The sequence below is a fragment of the Halichoerus grypus genome, chromosome 6 (genome assembly GCF_964656455.1).
Source record: "Halichoerus grypus chromosome 6, mHalGry1.hap1.1, whole genome shotgun sequence".
Lineage (NCBI taxonomy): Eukaryota > Metazoa > Chordata > Mammalia > Carnivora > Phocidae > Halichoerus > Halichoerus grypus.
The window spans coordinates 149,260,603-149,282,762 of NC_135717.1; the positions used below are offsets into that span (position 1 = coordinate 149,260,603).

Genomic DNA, 22,160 nt, shown 5'->3' on the forward strand with positions numbered 1-22,160 from the left:
TAAGGATTATAAGGGTAGAAGCTAACATAAAATACAGAATCCTTCACATTGTAGGCTGTTAGGGAAACTATGTTTGCTGACAACAGTATATAGTTGTGGAAGAGAAAAAAGTGCAAAGATAAGAAAGAAGTTCATACCTGATAGAAGTAAGGGATCCTTATCTAAAGACTTCTTAACATGATCAGATTCACCAGTCAATGAGCTTTCATCAATTTTAAGATCATTGCCTTGAATCAGTATGCCATCAGCTGGAAGAAGATCACCTAAAACAAAAAGCAATGGTATGCTAAATTATAAACAAGATTACAGTAACTTTACCTCTAGTGTTAAGAGGTATTGCTCGTTTTTTACTTACCATATTTCACCTGAGCAATATCTCCAACAGTAATGTCAGCTACAGGGATCTGAATGACCTGACCACCCCTGATGACTGTGAACTTCTGTTCTTGTTCAATTCGACTCTGCAAACCTCTAAACTGTTTTTCCTTACTCCAGTCATTGAAAGCTGTTACTAATACCACACACACTACTGACAAGAGGATTGCAGCGCCTTCAATCCAACCAGTTTCTCCTTCACCTTCTTCCTCTCCAACAGAAACTTCTCCACAAACTATATGGAAAGAAAGAAAATGCTTATCAAAAAAAAAAAAGAAAAAGAAAAAGAAAAAAGATTCTGAACTGATGACAATAGACATTCGATAAGTTAATTATGGTGTTTACATACCTTGTTAATTTTACTCTAAATACGTTACTGAACCCAAACCATTCCATAATGATAAGAATGCTTACTACGTCAAGTTCCCTCAGGATGGGGAGGCAGTCTAGGGTTCTAGTTAAGAGTAAGGACACCAGGGAAGATGAAATCTCAGCCTCAAGGCAACTTACTTATTAGTGAGACTCCATTTCTTAATCTGTCAAATTAGCATACCACCACCTACTCCACCAGAGTTGTGAGGATTAAATGAGAGAACACTTTAAAGTAGGTAAAGCAGTGGTTGAGAATTCCTTTGCACTGGACCAATCGTTAATGCTATTAATTATTACACGTTAGACAAGATATAAATGAAAACTTAAATACTATGTGCTACCCATGAATCATACTTATTTAATCAATTTTACAGAAGTACAAGCAAAATTTGGTTTCCATAACATGAAAAGGTAAGCCAAGTGATACTCATTAATCCAACTATTTGGGCACCTACTCTAGGTGCCAGACACTACTTTAGGAGCTGGGGATATAGCAGTAAATAAGACACACAAGCTCTCTCTTCGCATGAAACCCATACTCAGATTGGTAGGTGCAGATGGTGTATGAAGAATTCAGATAATAAAATAATTAATTTCAGATATAGTAAATGGCATAGAGAAAATAAAGGATGGTGATGTGCTATCAAGGCCCCTCTGAGGTGTCCACGATGTTTGGGCTAGGAGCCAAATGATAAAAAGGGAACTACCAAATAATTGCTTTAGGGCATTCCAGGAAGAGCATTCCAGGGAAAGATTAAAATCAGTACAAAGGCTCTATGGCACAAAAAAGTTTACATAAGAATGAGGGAAGAAAGAACCTCAAAAGCTCAAAACTGAAGGTCAACAATATTGAAGAAAGAACAATGGAACGGTGCTGTTTATACTTTGGGCTATAATCTGTCAGTCTAAAATCAATTCAGTGGCCCATGACCAGCATTTTGAAAAATGAAACATTAACAAAATAAAAGGGATATACACGTAGTAAAGGTAAGCATTGTTTCTTACAAGTTTACGTTGGTTATTTATAAATTCACATGAAGGGATATGTTCTTCTACATATTCCTATATAAAGTTCTTTCTTACCGAGGGTGGAGCTGAAAAGTCTGAAAAGTCAATGGTTCTCTCAGGACAGGTAAAGCAGGAAAAAGATTATTCAAAAAAAAAAGAAGGAGTAAATGAATGATACTAGAAGATTAAAGCATATTCCAGAATAGAGAGCACGAACCAAAGATGCTGAATAAAGATTAATCCAGGAGAGGTATGTGGGACAGAGGAAAAGAGAGAACACAGAAGATTGTAATAAAATCAACTGGTGGTGGTGAAATGGAAGGGATGATGTGAATGATTAAAAAAAAAAAAAAAATCCCAAGGACCATCAACAGGATTCAGCCATCAATGGGTACAAAAGCATGTTCTCCAAAGGAGATAGCAGGACAACCCATCGAAAGTGCTGGCTTTCCCATCCAAATATTAAAACTTCTCTTTGAATTACATTTGAACTGAAGAAATGACCACGTATCATTGTACACAGTAACTAGTTAAATGAATTTATGGTTTACAATGTTCTAAACAGTAGAAGCAGTAGGACAGTTTCTCCTCTGAATTAGGTTGAGCAAGTCTGGACTCAAGAACAGATGAAGGTTCAAATACCATGTTGACCACTTTTACCAACTTGAAATGCAGCTAAAATATTATCTTCCAAATGAAGCATTTCAATGGGTTTTGGTTAAAAATGTAAAAATGCAATACGTTATAAGAGTGTACAAGAACAACAGATTGAAAGCAGAAGATGGAATTTACCAGTCATATGTCAACAGAGACGTTTATGTAACTGGTGGATGAGAGTGAAAATAAATACCATTAGTGAGTACACTTCCTGCATTTGGATTTACATAACATTTTAAGTTTCTTTTCAGCTATGAGAAACATTAAAACCAAGTTCTGAAATAAACCAAACTCAGACCCAAATCAAGGGAAATCAAGGTTAAATCGAAATTATAAAATATAATAATGTATATTCAATCATGCTATCAATAATGGTATTTTATGATTACTAAACATCAAAATTTTAAACCTCATCTTTTTATTTCAATTTATATTTTTACATATGTTTAAGACTATGCACTATAAAAATATAATATACACATTATAAATATACACATTATGAAGACAGCTCTAAATATATATAATTTACAAATGCATCATTTGGAGATATATGCTCAGATTTCTTCCCAATAAGGTATATAATAAAAAAAAAAAATTAAGGATCAATGCTACAGAGATTGGGGGGAAGGAATTATGAGACAATTATATCATTCTCAGCTTTAAATCTCACATGCATATTTAGAACTAGATGACTATTTCAAAAGAGAACATGAAACAAGTTGGTGCCATATTTCATTTCATATATAGTTCTACTTTAGGTTATACAGATAAAGTTAGAACGATCTTGAAACAGATGGTAGTAAAATACTTCTAGAAATTAAATCCTTTTCCTACTGATGATCATTATAAATTTTTAGAGTAGCTACAATGAAAAAACAATTGCAAAATCAAAGTTACAAAAGGATTATAATTTACCAGTTATATTTATTTATATATAAGTATTTTAATAATGCTTTCAGTAAAGTCCAAGTACAAATATAGTAATAATAATCTATTTCACCAAAAGTGTTCCCCTGTAAACACCTGCGAGAGATGCACAATCTAAATTCAGTCTTTGCTCTCTGCCGCAAGGCAAATATTCCATTCTTAAAATTCTCCACTTGAGCTATTTCTTGGATGGTGCATCAAGTGTGTACATTACAGTATAAAGAAGTAGTTCTCAAAAGTGTTGTCTAGGAATCCCAGGAGGAATCCCCAAGGTCAGAACTATGTTTATAAAAATACTAAGATGTAATTTGCCTTATATTTCAGGAATGTATAGTGGAATTTTCCAAAGACTACATTACATGTGCTAACACAACACACTAAATGCAGAAGCAGATGAGAACCCAGTTATCTTCAATTATGTTAAAGAGATAACAAGGAAATGAAGAACACTACTACTCTTTTCATTATTTCATTTAAAATCTCATTAACAATAATTTCAGTAATTATAATTTTTTATTATAACAACACAGCACTTAGTTATAATTTTTAAGTGCAATGGTATTTTTATTTTTATTTTTATTTTTTTAAATGTTTTATTTATTTATTCATGAAAGTCAGAGAGAGAGAGAGGCAGAGGCAGAGGGAGAAGCAGGCTCCCCGCCCAGCAGGGAGCCCGATGCGGGACTCGATCCCAGGACCCTGGGAACATGACCTGAGCCGAAGGCAGACGCTCAACCATCTGAGCCACCCAGGCGCCCAGCAATGGTATTTTTAAATTTCTCGATTTTAATTAGGAATACAGTAAATATCTACAGATATAACTCATATGATCAAAAGTTCTTTGGAGTTCTTAATACTTTGAGTGTAAAGGGGTCCGAGACCAAAAAGTTTGAGAACCATCGATCAGTATTATAAAGATTTGTTTATAGTGTGGGTTACAGTGCTTATTTTCACAGCAAACAGCACTAGTAAGAAATTTTGAGAATTTAGATTTCTAGGACTGTAGGTTTACAATTAATGGATTTCCTTTTAAGCAAGTTACTACCTAGTGTTAAAACATAACATGATGAAAAGATACATGAGTACACTAATAAATGTTAAAAAAAAAAAAAAAATGCAAACACTAACATTTCATCTCCTTCTAGTAGACTGACTCTCTTTGAAGTGTCTTATGACACCAAAAACTCTAGAGTTATCTTCCCAGTTGGATCTAATGCCAGTATTCTCCTTAAGCAAATTTGGGAAAGGGCTTGTCACTATATCCTACAAATGAAAGCAGTCCAAGTTCCAAACAAATTTGTCCTTGTAACAAAATCCATTCCCACTGAAAATATTTTTCTTTAGCTTTCTTATAATCTTGGGGTAAAAAATGTTAAAAAAAATTAATAATCTGCCAACTCAATGAATTCTAGAATACCAATTCCCAATATTCTATGATGCTAGTTGGGTAAACTGAGCACTACAGAACTTAGCTGTATATGTATGACCTTTCTTTGTCATATAAAAAGATACACCCATTTACACACCCTCAGGCCTACCCACGCATGCACACAAACACCTTCATGAGTAACCCACACAAAACATACTTTTAAAATCTGGAAGAATACGTATCAAAATGGTATAGCAGTAATCTCTTAAAAAATGAGATTTGGGGTGAATATTATTTCCTATGAATTGTCATTTTTCCCTCATCTTTCTATGGCAAAACATGTATTATTTATTTAACAAAAAACAAGTTTCAAAAATAATTTGGCTCAATGTTGACGAGAACATTGCCTAAATTTTTTCTTCTTTAGATCAGTGATTCTCAGCCACAGGCAATTTTGCCCCCTATGAGAAACCTGGCAATATCTGGAGGCATTTTGGTTGCCTCGACTGGAAGGTGGTATGATCAGGGCAACAAACAAGGTTTTGGTGTAAAATGTAAACAGTGCTGCTGCTGAAAAACCCTGATCTATACTGGTTTCAGATAAACTGACCTATTCTCTGATCAACTTTCTCAAGCAAACAAACAAAAAACCCAAAAAACAAAACAACTCTCACATGAGCTCCAGGCATACCTTTAATGTAATTACTTTAAATCATTGCCTAAGCCAACTTTCAGAGTTAGCAAATATTTATCAAACTCTTCATAACTTAAAAGGCATAAGAATAAAGTTCTTACAAACAAAAATATTGGTGTATCACTCTTCTGATATATAAACTACTATTGGTTCACTCTACAGTTATTTAAATACAGTAAGCAAAACCCAAGCTGGATTTCTTAGCAGTTACAGAATGTACTATCAAAGAATATCCATTTTAAATAAATTTATTAAAAAGAGAATATGAAATTTATTTTTTTTTTAGAGAATTATTATTATTATTATTTTTTTTTGACATAGAGCAAGCGAGAGAGAGATAGAGACAGAGAGCAAGCACAAGCAGGGGGAATGCAGGCAGGGGAGAAGCAGGCTCCCTGCTGAGCCAGGAGCCCAATGCGGGGCTTGATCCCAGGACCCTGGCATCAAGACCTGAGCCGAAGGCAGCCGCTTAACCGACTGAGCCACCCAGGCACCTGAGAATAAGAAATTTAAAAAAGAAACAAAGAACATAAAAAGGTGGGAGAAAAAACCATTTGTAGCTACAAGTTAAAGTAGATATATCAATGTATAATGTATTTTTCCATTGGTCAAGATACTTTGTAGTAGAAACAATTCTAGAATGGCAAGGCAATTATCCAAATCATGCATATAATAACACAATTGAAAAATAATGGATGAGGAAAGAGAATAGAATACTGCTTTCATAATGCTTTCCAAAATTAAAAAAAAAAAAAACCCCAAAATTAAAACTGTAATTATTTCAATATAATGTTCAAAGACCTTAAAAACTGTGATGGCATAAACCCCATTGTGTGTGTGTGTGTGTATATATATATATATATATATATATATATATATATATATATATATAGCTTAGCTCCTTGCCAACACACGGTATGCACATTTTGACGTTTTTCACCTCTGTAGTTCACTTGGAGGTGACACTATCTCATAGGGTTACTGTAAAATTATCTGAGATGGTATATTTAAAGAACTATTAAAAGCACTACTAGAATGGTGTCTAGCATGGTCAGTAAATGCCGACCTGCTATTATTATTACATTTTAAGTATGCAAATGAACTGAACTTATTTACATCACACATAAAAGTCTTTTTCTTTTTTTCCCCTCCCCAATTTACTTACGTGCATTATCCCCTTCTGGAGGTTGATAAAAAGAAAGGCCCAATGATACTATGGCTGCAATTTCTAGTATAATTAAAGTGACATCTTGTAATGCTTCCCATACTAATTGAAGAAAGGTTTTTGGCTTTTTAGGAGGTATAAAATTCTTTCCAAACACTGCTTCTCTTCTCTCTATATCTGCAGGGTTTCCACTTAAACCTAGTGAAAAGAAACAAATTTCAGTGAAAAATTTCACTATTTACAAATGAAAATACCTATTTTATTCAAAACATATTCTTTACACTTTAGATTCCAATTCATAAGCTCCTATTGATAGCATTTTTATGCATTAGACCAAATGTACAGAATTTAAATCACTGAAAAATGTGTACAGTACCTTAAAAGGACATTTCAGCTAGACAGCTCAAGACGGGATTAAGAATTTTCACTTTTCCAAACTGCTTATTTTTGATCAAACTACCTTATACCATCTTGTAGACTGCCAGAGACCAGAACTGATAACGACAGTTGGATGGGTTTTATATTGGAATTAAACATTTCCCTGACCTTTACTTATGATGTTTTCCCTCCAAAAATGGGGAATTATGTATTTATTTGATTTACTTAACAGCATCTTGGTTAACTCAATCAGTGAAAATCTTTGATTTTCACTCTTATTTACTAAAGAACAATGAGAAGTTAATTTAAACTCTAAAACTTCTCTACTAAAATGTCTGTTAGACTTTCACTGATAAAAGATTTCCAAGTCACAAAAAACAGGAAACTTAGGATGACTTTTCTTTTGAATTTTATTTTTAGGATTTAGTTCCAGCTTAAGAAATAGGTAGTGCTATTGACTGCACCCACGGTCACTGCATTGTAGGACATAGCATTTATTGCATGAAGTGTGGAAGTGGAGCGGTAAGAGGTTGAGAGAGAGTTGGATGAGTATCAATTTTGCCTTTCCTTTACCGCATCTAGCAGGTCCTCCTCTAATTTAACCCTGCTGATCCCATCAAACCTAGACATGTTCCCATTAGCTAAAGCAAAGTATGTACACATTTACATTTTTGTGGGGGGTATGAGAAGACAGGCAGCAGTGACAAATGATTTGTTTCCTTAGGCTGTTTAAAAATATCAAAGAAGGAGGCAAAGGTACCAGAATGATACAATTTCCAATTTATCATAAATTTAAATTTATAATTAATTTAGTTAACTTAATCTTTTTGGGGGAGCAAGAGTTCATTCTAAGAGAACAACAGATTACTGGAAGGCTCTTGGTTTTTAGTGTTTCAGCTAGTAATCTCAATGTGGAGACAAGCAGAGAGTAGAAGAGAGAACAAAGAAAGTATACTGCTAGAATAAACAGTAAGAAATGAATATAAACTTTTTAAAGTAATTATTTACTTTGTTAAAGGTATCAAGAAGATTCCAGAGATGTTTTCATTAGCAACTGTAACAAGGTCAGTGCATTCTGGGCAGAAAGGATTTCAGATTTTCCGATGACAAAAGTCATCATCTGAAAGCTTCCACAGAGCGCCAGGCTTCGAGACAGAGTTTAACAGAAAGAAAGGAATCAAGGGATTGTACTAATTGTGACCAGGGGAAAGACAGTATGAGAGAAGAAACTTGCAAATTTTAATTTAGGATCTACAGTTTCTTCCGACTAGAGCAATGCTCCCCAATCACACCTGGCTGCAAGCAGTTAGCACTGGTCCCTGGTTTAACTGAGGGACATCCTGGACAATCAATGCAGTGATGTTTTCCACAAAACAAAATTTGTTTTAAAGAACTAAACCTTGCAGTGTTCTGAGATTATGTGCTTGCTGCTTTTTTAATTAAGTGTCCTTTCTTTCATAAAAACTGTAAGTTTGTTTTGTCTTGTATTTTAGTGATCTTACTAGCAAAAATAAAAGACTGCATTCCTGCCCTGTGTCAGTCTCCAATTTTTTTTCTAAGAAATCGTCTGAAGTTATTGGTTCTATCAGTTTAACTCACACTTAACAGAACCTATCATTAATTACATATATATAATACCTAGTAGTTTTAAATATCACCATTATTAACTATAAAAATAACTGACCAAAACTTACATTGGTTACAACAGAGGCCAATATTTTATGTTAATGCTGATAAAAGCAGCCATAGAGCTAAAGACAGCTTAAAAACATAACTGGAGAGAATTTAGAAAATAAAAAAGCAGCTGGTCCTAAAGGTTACCGTAATTCTTCCATACCACCACCAAGCACACACCTAGGACATAACATCAATAAGATCATCTGGTTTAAGAACCAGAATGACCATTCCAGTTTACCTACTGAAATTTTGCACATGTGACTTAACTTTTGTAGCAGTTGGGGGAGGGGCATTAATATCTGTTGGTGTAACCTACAAAGTTGTTTGGAAGGGCCTGAGAAGAAGATACAAAGTATCAAATCATAAACTATACGGTAACAGCTATTAAGTAAGGGGATGACAAGTTACAAACTGAACACTACAGGTTTTAATTACACTTGGGGGGCAATTAATTTCCATTAATATAAAATAATAAACTTACTATAATCTAAATATAGTGAAGGATTTTATAACAATAGTCTGTTCCCCACCAGATACTACTTTAAGGGACTATTTTACATCTGAGGAATTACTGTGAACAAGTTATACATTCAGCAAGCTTAAATTATACTGGAGGGAAACAAAGAGACAAAGTAACATAGAGAAGACTAGTATTTATTCTCAGTGTAACAGAAACCTTTCTAAAAGGGAAGGGTTTTAAAGCACTGCAGTAATAACTGATCTTATTTTAATTGTTGTGTGAAGTATAAACTGAAGAGAGTTCAAGAGCAGAGGGAAAAGACCATTAGGGAGGTTGTCGCAGTACAAAGTAAGAGATGTTGGTGGCTTGAATCTGAGTTTTTAATTGGATCTGCCAATTATCTTGTAAAAAGATCAGACAGAACTTGCTAAAGGACTGGATGTGGATGAAAGAAAGAGAAAGAATAAAGAATGGTATCTAGATTTTGGGGGGGGGTGGGGGGTTTATACATTTAAATGGATGTATAGTAAAGACATTTCCCAAGATAGAGCAGGCTTTGGGAGTTGCAGAATTAAGCAGAAAAAGAGAGGCAAGAGTTAATGGTTTTCATTTTAAAGATTTACACAAGAGATGCCAAACAAGTGGAAAAGTCTATAGACAGCTTGCTAGCCATATTTGGAACTCAGAGGTCGAATCAGAGAATCATCAATGTATAGATGATTCTGGAGCCATGGGCCCAGTGAGAGCTCCCAGAAAGCAGACAAGAGAGAAGGGCTGAGGCTAGAGCCTTGGAACCTTCCCAACATTTGAAGGTCAGATAGGGGAAGAAAAGCCAAAGGCAACCCAAAGAAATAGGCAGGGATGAGGGGGAGGGGTTCCAAAACAGGCTCATATAATACTATGGAAGCCTAGAAAAGGAGAGGTTTTTTTTTTAAAAGATGAAGATAATGTGGATGAATGTATCAAAGGAGTAGGACTGAAGACAGAGACTGGCTTTCACTAGATGGAGGCTGATGACCTTGAAAAGAAATCTTACAGTGGAGTGTCGTGAAGAAAGTCTGATTAGAAAGAACTGAAGAGAGAATAAAAATTAGAAAGTGAGTGGAAACTATGATCATAAAACTTCTTCTGGAGTATGATACAGCAGAGAAAAATAAAGCAGTAAAAGTGAATTAAAGTGGGTAAGTAAAACCCATGAGGTTTTTAAAAAGATGAGTGATAGATACTAAGGCAAGTAATTTACCAGTGGAAGTAATCAAATAGAGAAGACAACACAAGAGACACAGGCTAACACTAGAGTAAAGCCTTCTCTTCGAAGAGGCAAGGGGAATGGAATCCATGGTATAAGTGTTAGCCTGCTCCAAGTGCAGGAAGAGGCTTCCTCTGTTAGGAGAGAGAAAGCAAAGTTCTTAGAGAGGAAAGGAGATAGCTAAGCTGATGAAACTGGTAATGAGACTACATGGTCCGAGCTTTAAAAATAGAGTACATATGACATGAAATCATTAAGTATAACTTATGAATAAATAAAACGACAGATCTTCTGCCTAGTCCCACTGGCTCAGTTGATGGTGTACTGACAATGAGGCAAAGGGCATGTTTAGCACTGATCTGCTCATGGCCCATTTACCTTCACAAACAGAAAAAAAAAAATATTTTTAAAGATTTTTTTATTTATTCATTTGAGACACAGATACAGAGAGAGAGAGAATATGAGCAGGGGGAGAAGCAGAGGAAGGGGGAGAAGCAGGCCCCCCCACTGAGCAGGGAGCCCAATGCAGGGCTCGATCCCAGGAGCCTGGGATCATGACCTGAGCCAAAGGCAGACGCTTAACCATCTGAACCACCCAGGTGCCCCCAGAAAATATATTTTTAAAAACCATCAAAAGTAGCTGTAAAAATGAGTAAAGAAAACCTGATTTAAAATGGAGCTGGGATGCTATGAAGGGAGAATTGTCATACATGTAGTGCTCATGTCAACTTAAATGACCAACAGGGAGGAGGAAGATTTCCACTTGCCTCGGGAACCACAAACTGCCCACCACTTGCAGCCAGTGAGAAACTGCCACAACCCTGAGCTCTTGCTCTTCTTCAATGAAGCTATGTTGAAAACAACTCTATCTCCTCTCAGAACCTAATAAAAGCTAGCCTCCCCTCTGTCTCTTCAGACTTGCCTATGGTTCACCATAGTCTGCGTGCCCTGACTTGCAATGCCACTGTTATTCCTGAATAAACTTATCTTTGTTTAATTAAATTACCATGTGTTTCATTTAAGGTTGATATTACCTGGTGTCAGAAGTGGGTTGGGAAGGAGCTGAACCCCTAGGGAATAATGACCCTCACAACTCTTTGGTGGGTTCCACTTGAGCCCCTTGCACTCTTCGTTTCTGTGAGTTGTCTTTTTCCTTTTGGTTCAGTGAGTCTCCTCTCAGAGTCAAGCTCCCTCCTTCTGGTTCAGCTCTCTGACTTTATCTGGGGTCTGCTTTTGTGAAGGTATTACCCTTCTTGGTGAGTACTCTTTTTGTTTACTGTACTTCTACTTTGAGTAGTGGGATCCTTAAAATCCAGAAAGTTAAGCAAGCCACCTCCTGGCATACCTGCCTATTTTATGTCTAAAAACTATGGTTCCAAATCTTTCAATAAAGATTTGTTGTAAAAGGATAATGAAAAAGTGAAGATGTAAGAGGTACCTAAACAAAAGGCTATAAGACTGACATAATACTCATACTGCTCCCCTTTCTTCCTCTGAGTCCTCATTCTAGTAATCCTGTCTGAATTGCCTTTCCACTCTGAAGAGCCTATTAAACAATTACCTTTTCAAATAAGACCACCTGAAGCTATAGGCAATTCTCCTCAGGCATCTTTCATTTCTTGGTCAAAGGCCACACTAAAGACTAAACTAAGGGCTATAGTTAAATAATTTCCTAAACTCACAGAAAATCCTCTGACATTTTAATAGTCGGATTAACTCCAGAGATTAGTGGATACACAAAAAGGCAGAAAAATAAGACTGGAGGCACTGGTTGGTTCCTGCTAGGAAATTTTGTTAAGGTGCTCTCCTCTATGCTGAGGATAATGCAGCTGGATGGCTGGATCAAGCTATCATGTCATTTAAGCTGCAACCCAATTCTTTGAGGAATTGAGAGCAACTATCCTTATCTTACAAATCTTTGTAAAAACTAGAAATGTGACTCTAGAGGCAGTTCTTTTTACCAATCCCAAAACCTCCCCTATTGATCTTTTTTTTTTTTGGTTCCCCTATTGATCTTTAAAGGCTTGTAACTTGGCGTTCTTCCTTGTGCCTCTGAGTTGTAAATGCTAAAGTACAAACTTCAGGGAAGTAATTCTTATCAGAAGAAAAACAAAAGGGGGAAAGGTCATTTAAAACTTAGCTTTAGCCATATGAACCGGTAGCCTTAACTTATTCCAACTACCAGAAAACTTAGATCCAACTTTTATAATGAATAAAGTAGAAACCATGAGGTCTCTGTTTATGTCTGTTTATGTTTAAGCATATCTATACGTGTGTTGTATATATGTAGCATTTTCTACTGCCAATAGAATTACTAAAATTAATTTGTAAAAGAGTTCAATTTAGCTGACTCAAATGTGAATTAAGTATTCATAGAAATTTTCAAAAATATAATAGAAAGTAACCCAAATGCTTTTCAGGATTTTGGGACAATCTGTGGCAAATAAAAGCTAGCTTAAGTTTGGTTTCATTAAAATAGGCATGTCTTCAGAGTTACCAGCATTAAATATAATGTAGACATACAACTTCTATTCTACTGGTTTTACTAATCAAATAAATTCATGTTATATCTGTTACAAAATTTGCCAACAAGAATGGCTGATTCTAATGTCTCATGAAGCTTTAGTGGGTAACTAAACATAATTGTTAAGAATGAGTAAACTAAACAGACGTAAGTAGGATAAAAAGGTTTTAGGTGAACTTTTCAAATAATCTCCCCAAATCTTTTTGGTAACCTGAAACCTTAAAGTTTGGCTAAATTAAGTGATGAGTTAAGCTAAATTCATTAAACAGATCATTTCCAAATAAGATAAAATATTGAAACATAGATTACTGAACATATAGGTTTTTTTGCTTCATTTTACAGAGGAACTAAAAATATTTGAGTCTAATAATAAACATGTTTTAGGCATGCTTAAAAATATTCTATGAAAAAAGCATGTTTCCAGCAATCATAAAGTATTTATAAGTCTGCCAATTCACAGAATGCTAATGTAAAGGCCAGTTCAGAATTGTTTACTTCTTAATTAAGGTTGCTAAGGGGTAAGAATTCTAATTAATGTGTGTGCTTAAAGCTACTAGAAATAATAAGGGAAACATCTCCATATGCAAAAAAATTCGGATGTGGGCTTTTGGTAAAAGAAGGTAGAAAGGAATAGACATGCACTTTTTTTTTTTAATATTTTATTTATCTGAGAGGGAGGGAGAGAGAGAGAGAACGCAAGCAGGGAGAAGGGGCAGAGAAGGAGAAGCAGAGCCAGATGTGGAACTTGATCCCAGAACCCTGGGATCATGACCTGAGCCCAAGGCAGATGCTTAACCGATTTAGCCCAGGTGCCCAGACATGCACTTTTGTTGAGGGAAAGTTTGTTATAAATTGAGGCTGGTGGGTGCCTGGGTAGCTCAGTTGGTTAAGCGACCTCCTTTGGCTCAAGTCATGATCCTGGAGTCCCAGGATCGAGTCCCGCATCAGGCTCCCTGCTGAGCAGGGAGTCTGCTTCTCCCTCTCACCCTCCCCCTCTCGTGCTCTCTCTCTCAAATAAATAAAATCTTATTAAAAAATTTTAAAAAGTAAGGCTCGTTATTTAAAAAGGGAAAGAGACGGGGTGCCTGGGTGGCTCGGCAGTTGAGTCTTCAGCGCGGTCATGATCCCAGGGTCCTGGGATAGAGCCCTGCATCGGGCTCCCTGCTCAGCAGGAAGCCTGCTTCTCCCTCTCACAATCTCCCTGCTTGTGTTCCCTCTCTTGCTATCTCTCTCTCTGTCAAATAAATAAATAAAATCTTAAAAAAAAAAAAAAGGGAAGAGGCTGGTTATCTGAAAAGAACAAAGATAGGATAAAATCTGAATGTAAAAAAGAAAGTTGTAGGTTTTTGGAAAAGGAATCTTTGAATGGAGATTTTAATGTGTGATCAAGCTGGTTAAGATTAAAATAAATTTATTTAAAAATGAGTTTTAGTATGGGGCACCTAGGTGGCTCAGTCGGTTAGATATCTGACTTTGGCTCAGGTCATGATCTCAGAGTCCTGGGATCCAGCCCTGCATCAGGCCCCCTGCTCATTACAGTCTGCTTGTCCCTCTCCCTTTGCCCCTCCTCTCCGCTTGTGCGCACTCTCTCTCAAAATAAATAAAATCTTTAAAAAAAAATGAGTTTTAATTATCAAAAGTACAGTGGTACAAAATCAGAATTTGTTTTTACCTCTGTTTAAAAGAACAATGTTTTCTTACATTACTGATCTGCCCTTAATAAGATATTGTAAACAAAGGTTTTTCTTTACTTTTAATGTAATCTGCTAGAAAGATGGTTGTGTTTTGTCCTCATCACGTCTTTGATTACTTTTTTAAAAAGTTTATTATTTTCAATATTAAAGAAGCTAAGGCTTTTTACAACTGTTTAACTTTCTGTCTTTTCCTGCAAAGTCTTTGTCACTTTGGTTAAAGCGATACCTAAGTATTATTTCACAGTGACCTATCATCCTCTGTAAGTGTCCCAGCCTTTTGATATTTTTGACAAACTTCCCCCAAAATCAAATTCTAAAGGAAGTATTCTGACCTTGAAGTAACTTTAGGTTTTTACAGAAGGTCCCTGGAACATATCAAAGGATTTGTTCTCCTTATAAAGAGGGAGATGTTAAACTAATTAGACTTATTTGGTATGTTGAATTACATGGGAAGTATGGTCAAATAGGTGATATTAAACCTTCTTAGAATATATTTGTGTAGAAATACATTATTAATATAAGCAAAAATAGCATGAAATTTCTAAAGATCTCATATGTCCTTATATCACGTTAACACTTGTAATTCTAGTTACTACCTTAAAGTATCTGTCACAACAATAAACAAATTTCTTTCTCGGCTGCATTATAATGAACTCTCATCAGGCCTTTAGCCATGGCCATTTTTAAGTCTTTTTGGCCATTTACAGACAGTTATTGTTTTACTCTGATGCTTTTACAAGTGTTCCTGCAAAAGTACTTCATCTTCAAAGAGATTCAGGAAAGGACAGTTCTCTGATAACTTTAAGATAATAAAACTGAACTGGGTAAGAATTTCCAGATCTAGTGGCAAACTGAATTCAAGCAGAACAAGAATTGGAAACATGAGACTGAATGAACTGAGGAGGAGGATTATAATTTTTATGACTTCTTGTTTAAAACATTCTTGGTTCTCTAATGTTTTGCTTCTTCAGATTTTAGGAAATCTTTTTCTCTTTCTCTTAAGCTATCAACAATTTGGTGATATGCACCTCTGTCAATAAAGATAAAGCATTTACCTTTATTTATCCACATGATTCCTCCAGAATTTGGAAACTCTTAGTGAATATTTTAATCTTCATGACAATTATTTGCAAAAATTCAATAAGAATCTGTTCTCCTTGTATCAGGACAGAGAAACATTGGTTATATTACCAAAGCTTTGACTGGAATATCATATTTGAGAAATGTGCATACATTCAGATAGAATGAGAGTCTTGAGCGAAGAAGTTTGACTTTATGGAGCCAATGAAATCCTATGAAGGAAAAATCAACCTGGTACCATGCTTACAAAATTCCAGCAAAGCAGTCTTAAAAAGAGCTTAGGTGGTTAATCACTATTCTTGCTTCACTATTATAAATAATCAGGCAAAGTTTAATGCAAAAAAATAGTTTTATTATAAAAAATGAGGGTACTTGCAGAGAGAAGAAATTATGTTTATTCCTTTGTCTACTTTAGATTCTAATCCTGTTAATTGTCTTTGAGTTTGTTATATACTTGTAAATTGGACTGGATCCTGAATTCTAGTTTCCTCAAAAATCTGGCTACAATTCTCCAAAGTAACATTTCCAATTTTCTCTTACACTTTTGATTTGTAATCAGTAAGAACAAAGACTGCCCATGAATGTACTTGGAAGGGACTCTACAGCAGGTCCTTCTCACTACCCAGATGGCAGCCAAACCTTGGGGACCTAAACCTTGACTACATATCTCACGGATGAAGAAGGCGCCATCTGACATCTGGTCCTGCACAGATGCTAGAGACCTCCGAATCAAACGGACTAGAAAAAGAAGTAGCTGACATAAAGGATGACTCCTTACTCCCCTGATGCCGAATCAAGACTTCATAGTTTAAACATGAAGCTTTTTCCCTTCTTTCTCTTTCACTTTGCCATTGGCCTAGAAAGAGAACACTTTCACCTGATTCCTCAAGGCCATTGCTAAAAGGAGGGGTTTGCCTTTCAGACTGTTGGATTTATCATTAAAATCTCTTACCTATTAACAGTGCCACCTGAGTGAGTGAGAGTGATTTGTGTCCCAACTGGATTTATGTTTGTCTGTGGTGATTATCATTCTCCTTGGGCCTATAAATGCCTCAACAACCGGTACATATCAAGGTAAGGCCTTTTGAGTTATCTGACTGTGCTCCTAACTTTCCACAAACCAACTAAGGCACCTTCTTTGGTCAGATCCCCTGTATTTACATCGTCAAATGAGAAAGGACCTAGCAGGAGGCTTTCATGATTCAGGATTCACTTCCTTTGGCAGGGCCATACTTCCCCAGTTAGGAGTAAATGTAAACAAGAATATGATCAGAAATCTCTCCTTTACTCTTGGAGATATTGCAGAATCAGTAGCCAAGACAATAGCTGCCCAAAAAAGAGCCTTAGACTCTCTGGCCGAAGGTGGTAATAGGACGGTCCTTGATTATCTTCTATGAGCAAGGAGGTGTCTGTGCTGTGGCCACCACCACCTGCTGCACCTGGATTAACACTTCTGGGGAAGTTAAAACTCAGTTACGTAAGATCGTTGAGCAACCCACTTGGCTTAAAAAGCAAGTTGACCAGCCAACCTGGAATTTCCTAGTCAGCACTAGGAGATTTGGTGGCAACAGGAGGACCAAAGATTTCCAACAGCTCTGGAGACAATGAGAAATACAGGCGTGGTATCCACAAACCCCTTTTTGAGTTCAGTCCTTCCTGCTATTTCTGAAGGCCATGAAAATAACGTAGCAAACAGAATGTTAGCTCAAGGCTTTGAGATGATCCAATGTTTATAAGCTTGATAAGATATGAATTTATGAATAGGAAATGCCTGACAGCCCTCCTTCTATCTTCCCTGTTACTCAAATGTGGCCTCCATGGTTTCCACTTGCTACTTAGTCCCCACTCCCCCACCCCTATATGGGACATGACTCTTGGAAAAGGTCCTTCCAAGCACCAAAAGACCCAGAAAGACAAAAATATTTCAATCAAAAAGAACCACCTGATGCTTAATCAGTGATGCTTTCTCAGAAAGATCTTAATCAGAAGGGGAAAAAATGAAAATGAATCAAGGAAATCTAATTTAAAATGTAGTCGGGAAGCCATGAAGGGAGAGTTCTCATGCACGTAGCACTCGTCTCAACTTACACGACCAGCAGGAAGGAGGAAGATTTCCACATGCCTCAGTAACAGCAAACTGCCCACCACTTGCAGCCAGTGAGAAACCACCACAACCTCACATTCCTGTTCTTCTCCAATGAAGTTATATTCAAAACAACCCTCCTCAATTTCCTCCCAGAACCTAGTAGCAGCTAGTCTCCCCGCCCTTTGCCTCCTTGGACTTGGCCATGGCTTGCCATAGTCTGCAAGTCCTGAATTGCAATTCCCCTGCTACTCTCAAATAGACTCATCTTTGTTTAATTAAATTATCGTTTATTTAAGGTTGACAGTCTCACAATTATGTGCTTTTGGGGTCTGGATTCACCACTGTGGGAAGTGGGGGGGGGAGGCAGCCTATTTTCATTCTATGAATAGATAATGGCTCGAGTATTGTGTATATATTTGGAAAAGACATAAAATTCAAATTTTATCAATAGCTGGATTTTTTTTTTTTTTTCAAGATTTTATTTATTTATTTGACAGAAAGAGACACAGCGAGAGCAGGAACACAAGCAGGGGGAGTGGGAGAGGGAGAAGCAGGCTTCCCGCTGAGCAGGGAGCCCGATGTGGGACTCGATCCCAGGACCCTGGGATCATGATCTGAGCCGAAGGCAGACGCTTAACGACTGAGCCACGCAGGGGCCCAATAGCTGGATGTTTTATAAGAAAATGTAGCACCACAACTGCTGCCACTAATAAAATCATGTCTCAGCTTAGGAAATGAAGAGGGGAAAATACTGGAATGGGCTTACCTGAAAATCATGGCTACTACACAGCAAATACCACAGTCTTATCAAGTTCTGTATGTATGTCTGCGTGTGTGTGTGTGTGTGTGTGTGTGTGTGTGAGAGAGAGAGAGAGAGAGATGGTGGTGGTGGCGGTAATGGTAGCAGCCACCCTGACTTCTCCAAGTGAAGGTTGCAGGAAAACATGGAGACCTAGAAGGCGTGTGAAAATTTATGTTTACGTGCATTCTTCTTGGGAAACAAACTAACACTCTCAATTTCAAAAGAGAGGACTGCTCCTCAGTTTAGGAATCACTGGTCTAAAGTGAAACTTTCGCATTCATTTCCATGGGCCAGGCACTGTGATGGGCACTAAGTGGGGAAGTGAGTCAGACAGCATGCCTTTCTCTGGCACTTGCCCTCAAAGAACTCATAGTTTAGTGGGGCAAGCTGACAAGTAACCAGTTAATCATGGCTCAGTGTGTTTAGTATTATGATGGGGTGGTGAGGAATATACAAAGGGAACCAGAATCCAAAATTTAGGGGGTGGGGGTAGAGGAGGAAATTCTAAGGTATCTAATTTGAGGTCTTAAGAATGATTAAGAGATAGGGCGCCTGGCTGGCTCAGTGGGCCTCAACTCGATCTCAGGGTGTGGAGCTTACTTAAAAAATAATCATAAATAAAATTAAATAAATGGAGTAGCAAGAACCCCACTAGGCTACTCTGTACTATTGTTCTTAAAAAAAAAAAAAAAGAATGATTAAGTGTTAAAGAGTCATAGGAAGGATGAGGTACAGTGTTTTAGGTGAAGAGATAGTATTTAAGAGACCCAGGAACAAGAGTGACCTTGGCACAATAGTATTTAAGAAAACTGAAAATTCTGCTATGCCTCAAACATTGAAGAGAAGAGTTGGAAAGAAGAAACGAGATAAGAGAAGTAAGCAGGGGTCAGATCCCCCACAAGATCTGTTAACCTAAGCAAGAGGTCAGAACTTCATTCTAGGGCCAGTGCAAAACCACTACCAGCTGTAAGCAGGAAAGTGACAGGGAACATACAAGGGAGACAGAAAAAAACACCAGCAAGTATGCTGTTACCTCAATTAACATAAAAGAAGTCAGTGACCTCAAACAGGGGAGTGTGGATGCAGAGAAGCAGATACCCTTGGGTTAAGACCAATTTAGGAGTTAGGAATTCTAGGTCTTGTGACCAAGAGAATGAGAGTGGGTCAAGTCTCCTGTCAAAGTCCAGGCCACCTAAAAGATGGATAATGGTTTCAATGGAAATGGGAAAAAGAGAATATGCTTTCAGAACAGAAAGTCTGGAAAAGTTGCGAAAATAAGATGTCTATAATGAATCAAGTCTTCAGGCCCAAATTTTGGGGTAAAAATCTGGACTAGAGCTACAAATTTAGAAACCACCAGCATCCAGATGATGTGTGCAGTCTTAGGAGTATATGACATCACCCAAGGAGTGCAGATAAAGAGGAGGGTGTGGAGATGAACTGAAACCTGAGGCCCACCAACATCTAAAGGAAAGCACAGAAGGCTGATACACAACTGGCCAGATAGGAAGAAAGAAAGCCCTAAGAATCTAGTATTATGAAAGCCAGAACAGAACAGTTTAAAAAGGAAACATAGGGGCGCCTGGCTGGCTCAGTCGGAAGAGCAGGCAACTCCTGATCTTGAGACCTTGAGGTCATGTGTTTGAGCCCCATGTTGGCTATAGAGATTACTAAAATAAAAAATAAAAAGGAAATATGTCTATTGCACTCAAAAAACGAAACTTAAAAAAAAAAAAAAAACACTCTAGCGCTATGCTACTTCAAACTCTAAAAGTACAACTTTACGTATATGCAACAAAGTTAGGAGTAGTCAGTGTTACAACTATCTTCAAAAAATGCATAAGCAATGAAACTAGTGACCTGAACAGGCATTAAATTAAATGTATAATTCTCTATTACAGCAGCAATAAATTTCTAGGACAAGATCATGCAGGATTATCAATATAAAACCCTTGTTGGTAACTCTATTAAGTATTAAAATATACATGGCTGGCATACCGTGGCGATGGAAATCCTTGCTGAGTGCCTGAAAGAGCTGTGCCAACCGGTATAACCAAGCACATCCATCAGGGCATCAGAGGATTCTTGCGGTAGCCTATAAGTCAACAATGATTCATGCTGGGCAAAGGGCTGTTTGTTTTTTTTTTTACAGAGTTAAAATAGATTTCCATGTGTGAATATTAGTTTTATTATATTACATCATGAAGACCTGGTCAAAGCACACCATTACTAACAGCCTTACTTCCAGGAGTGCAAATATAAACTGCCATCTGAAACATTATGGAAACATTAGTCAGCCAGGGACAATTACTGTTGACTTTACCCTGCTTCCTACCACATAACTCTTTTGTTTCTTTCTACCACTGTTTCCTTTTCTTATTCCCTTTGCTTTTTTCCCTCTTGCACCTAATTTTAGCAACTACCACTTAAAAAGCTTGGTGTCTCATTCACTTTCCTGCCCCTTTACAAGGCCACGAAGCCATCCATGCCTCTTAAAGAATACCACTCAGTAACTGTCTTTAATTGGTACGCATTCACTGTTATCCTTTATTTAGTGCAGTACTACTGAATGATAAACATGATACCAGCGTAGAGATCTACATTCTAGAAATCTCATTATTAGACAGTCTACTCTACCACCCAATATAAAATATAACATAGATAACATAGGAACACATTAAAATGGAAAAGATACCAAAAGCTAGTTTAGAAATAAAAGGATCAAGAAATAGGATTTACAACAGGAATAAGGAAGTCAATAAAGATAATGAAAAAAACCACAGGGATAACTGTATGCAGTTAGGATGTTGTAAGTAATTCTGTCGTAAAAGTATACTCTTGGATTCTGAGGAGTCTAAGATAGGTGCTTGCTCTAACAGATAAAGATGAAATATGAAGTGACAAGTCTCGATTTCAGTTAACCTCAAAATTTATACTTCCAATTCTTTTAAGAGTAAAGATGGTTAAGTTTTTAATATGAAAATCACATCTGGCTCAAAACACTTCCTATTGATCAGTACACATAAAGTATGCTTCAAATCCATTTAAAGGAGTACTCTGGGGGAAGACAAGCAGTAAATTAGCAGGACAAATAAGGAAGCTCACAAATACAACTTCCTGAACAGGGCATATTTTAAAAGGACTAATTGATCAACAGAAGCCTTATGAAACTCAAAACTTTTTTCACCATGAAATTCCTGCCAACAAAAATTACTATCTGAGAACACAGAACACAGGTACCTTTTTGTCAACATTCTCAACTTTTCTGCAAGTTGCATGAACTGAACTTATATAACAGGCAATACAATAATAGGGGTTAAAAGCATGTTCTCTGAAGCTAGAATGTCAAGGTCTGAATCCCTACTCTGGCACTTAAGAGCTGTGAGACTTTGGGTAAGCGGATTAACCTTTTTGTGTTGTGGATTCTTTGGTTGTAAAAAAGGGTGGATAAAATGAGTTAATATTTGTAAGTGCTAGCAACAACCAATCTGACACAAAAAGTGTTAACTATGTGTTACCTTATTTTTGTTGTAGCTGCTTTTAAAAAATGTCTTAAGTTGTTCTTCCTCCAGACTTTATAGCAATCTAATACCCACATCCCCAATATTTCTGATTTTCCTTTTCCACTCATTTTTCCCTTAAG

The 22,160-nt window shown here is 36.7% G+C and overlaps 1 protein-coding gene across 6 annotated transcripts in view; it reads right to left on the reverse strand.

Moving 5' to 3' along the window:
- ATP2B1 (ATPase plasma membrane Ca2+ transporting 1) overlaps positions 1-22,160 on the reverse strand; it is a 126,233-nt gene that overhangs the window by 44,601 nt on the left and 59,472 nt on the right. For all 6 annotated transcript variants that reach the window (XM_078076405.1, XM_036097285.2, XM_078076404.1 and 3 more), the window contains exons 3-5: positions 6,568-6,765; positions 356-610; positions 138-263 (exon numbers count right to left, since the gene is read on the reverse strand). In XM_078076405.1, coding sequence (XP_077932531.1) covers positions 138-263; positions 356-610; positions 6,568-6,765 — 579 coding nt within the window. The remainder of the gene's footprint in view (positions 1-137; positions 264-355; positions 611-6,567; positions 6,766-22,160) is intronic.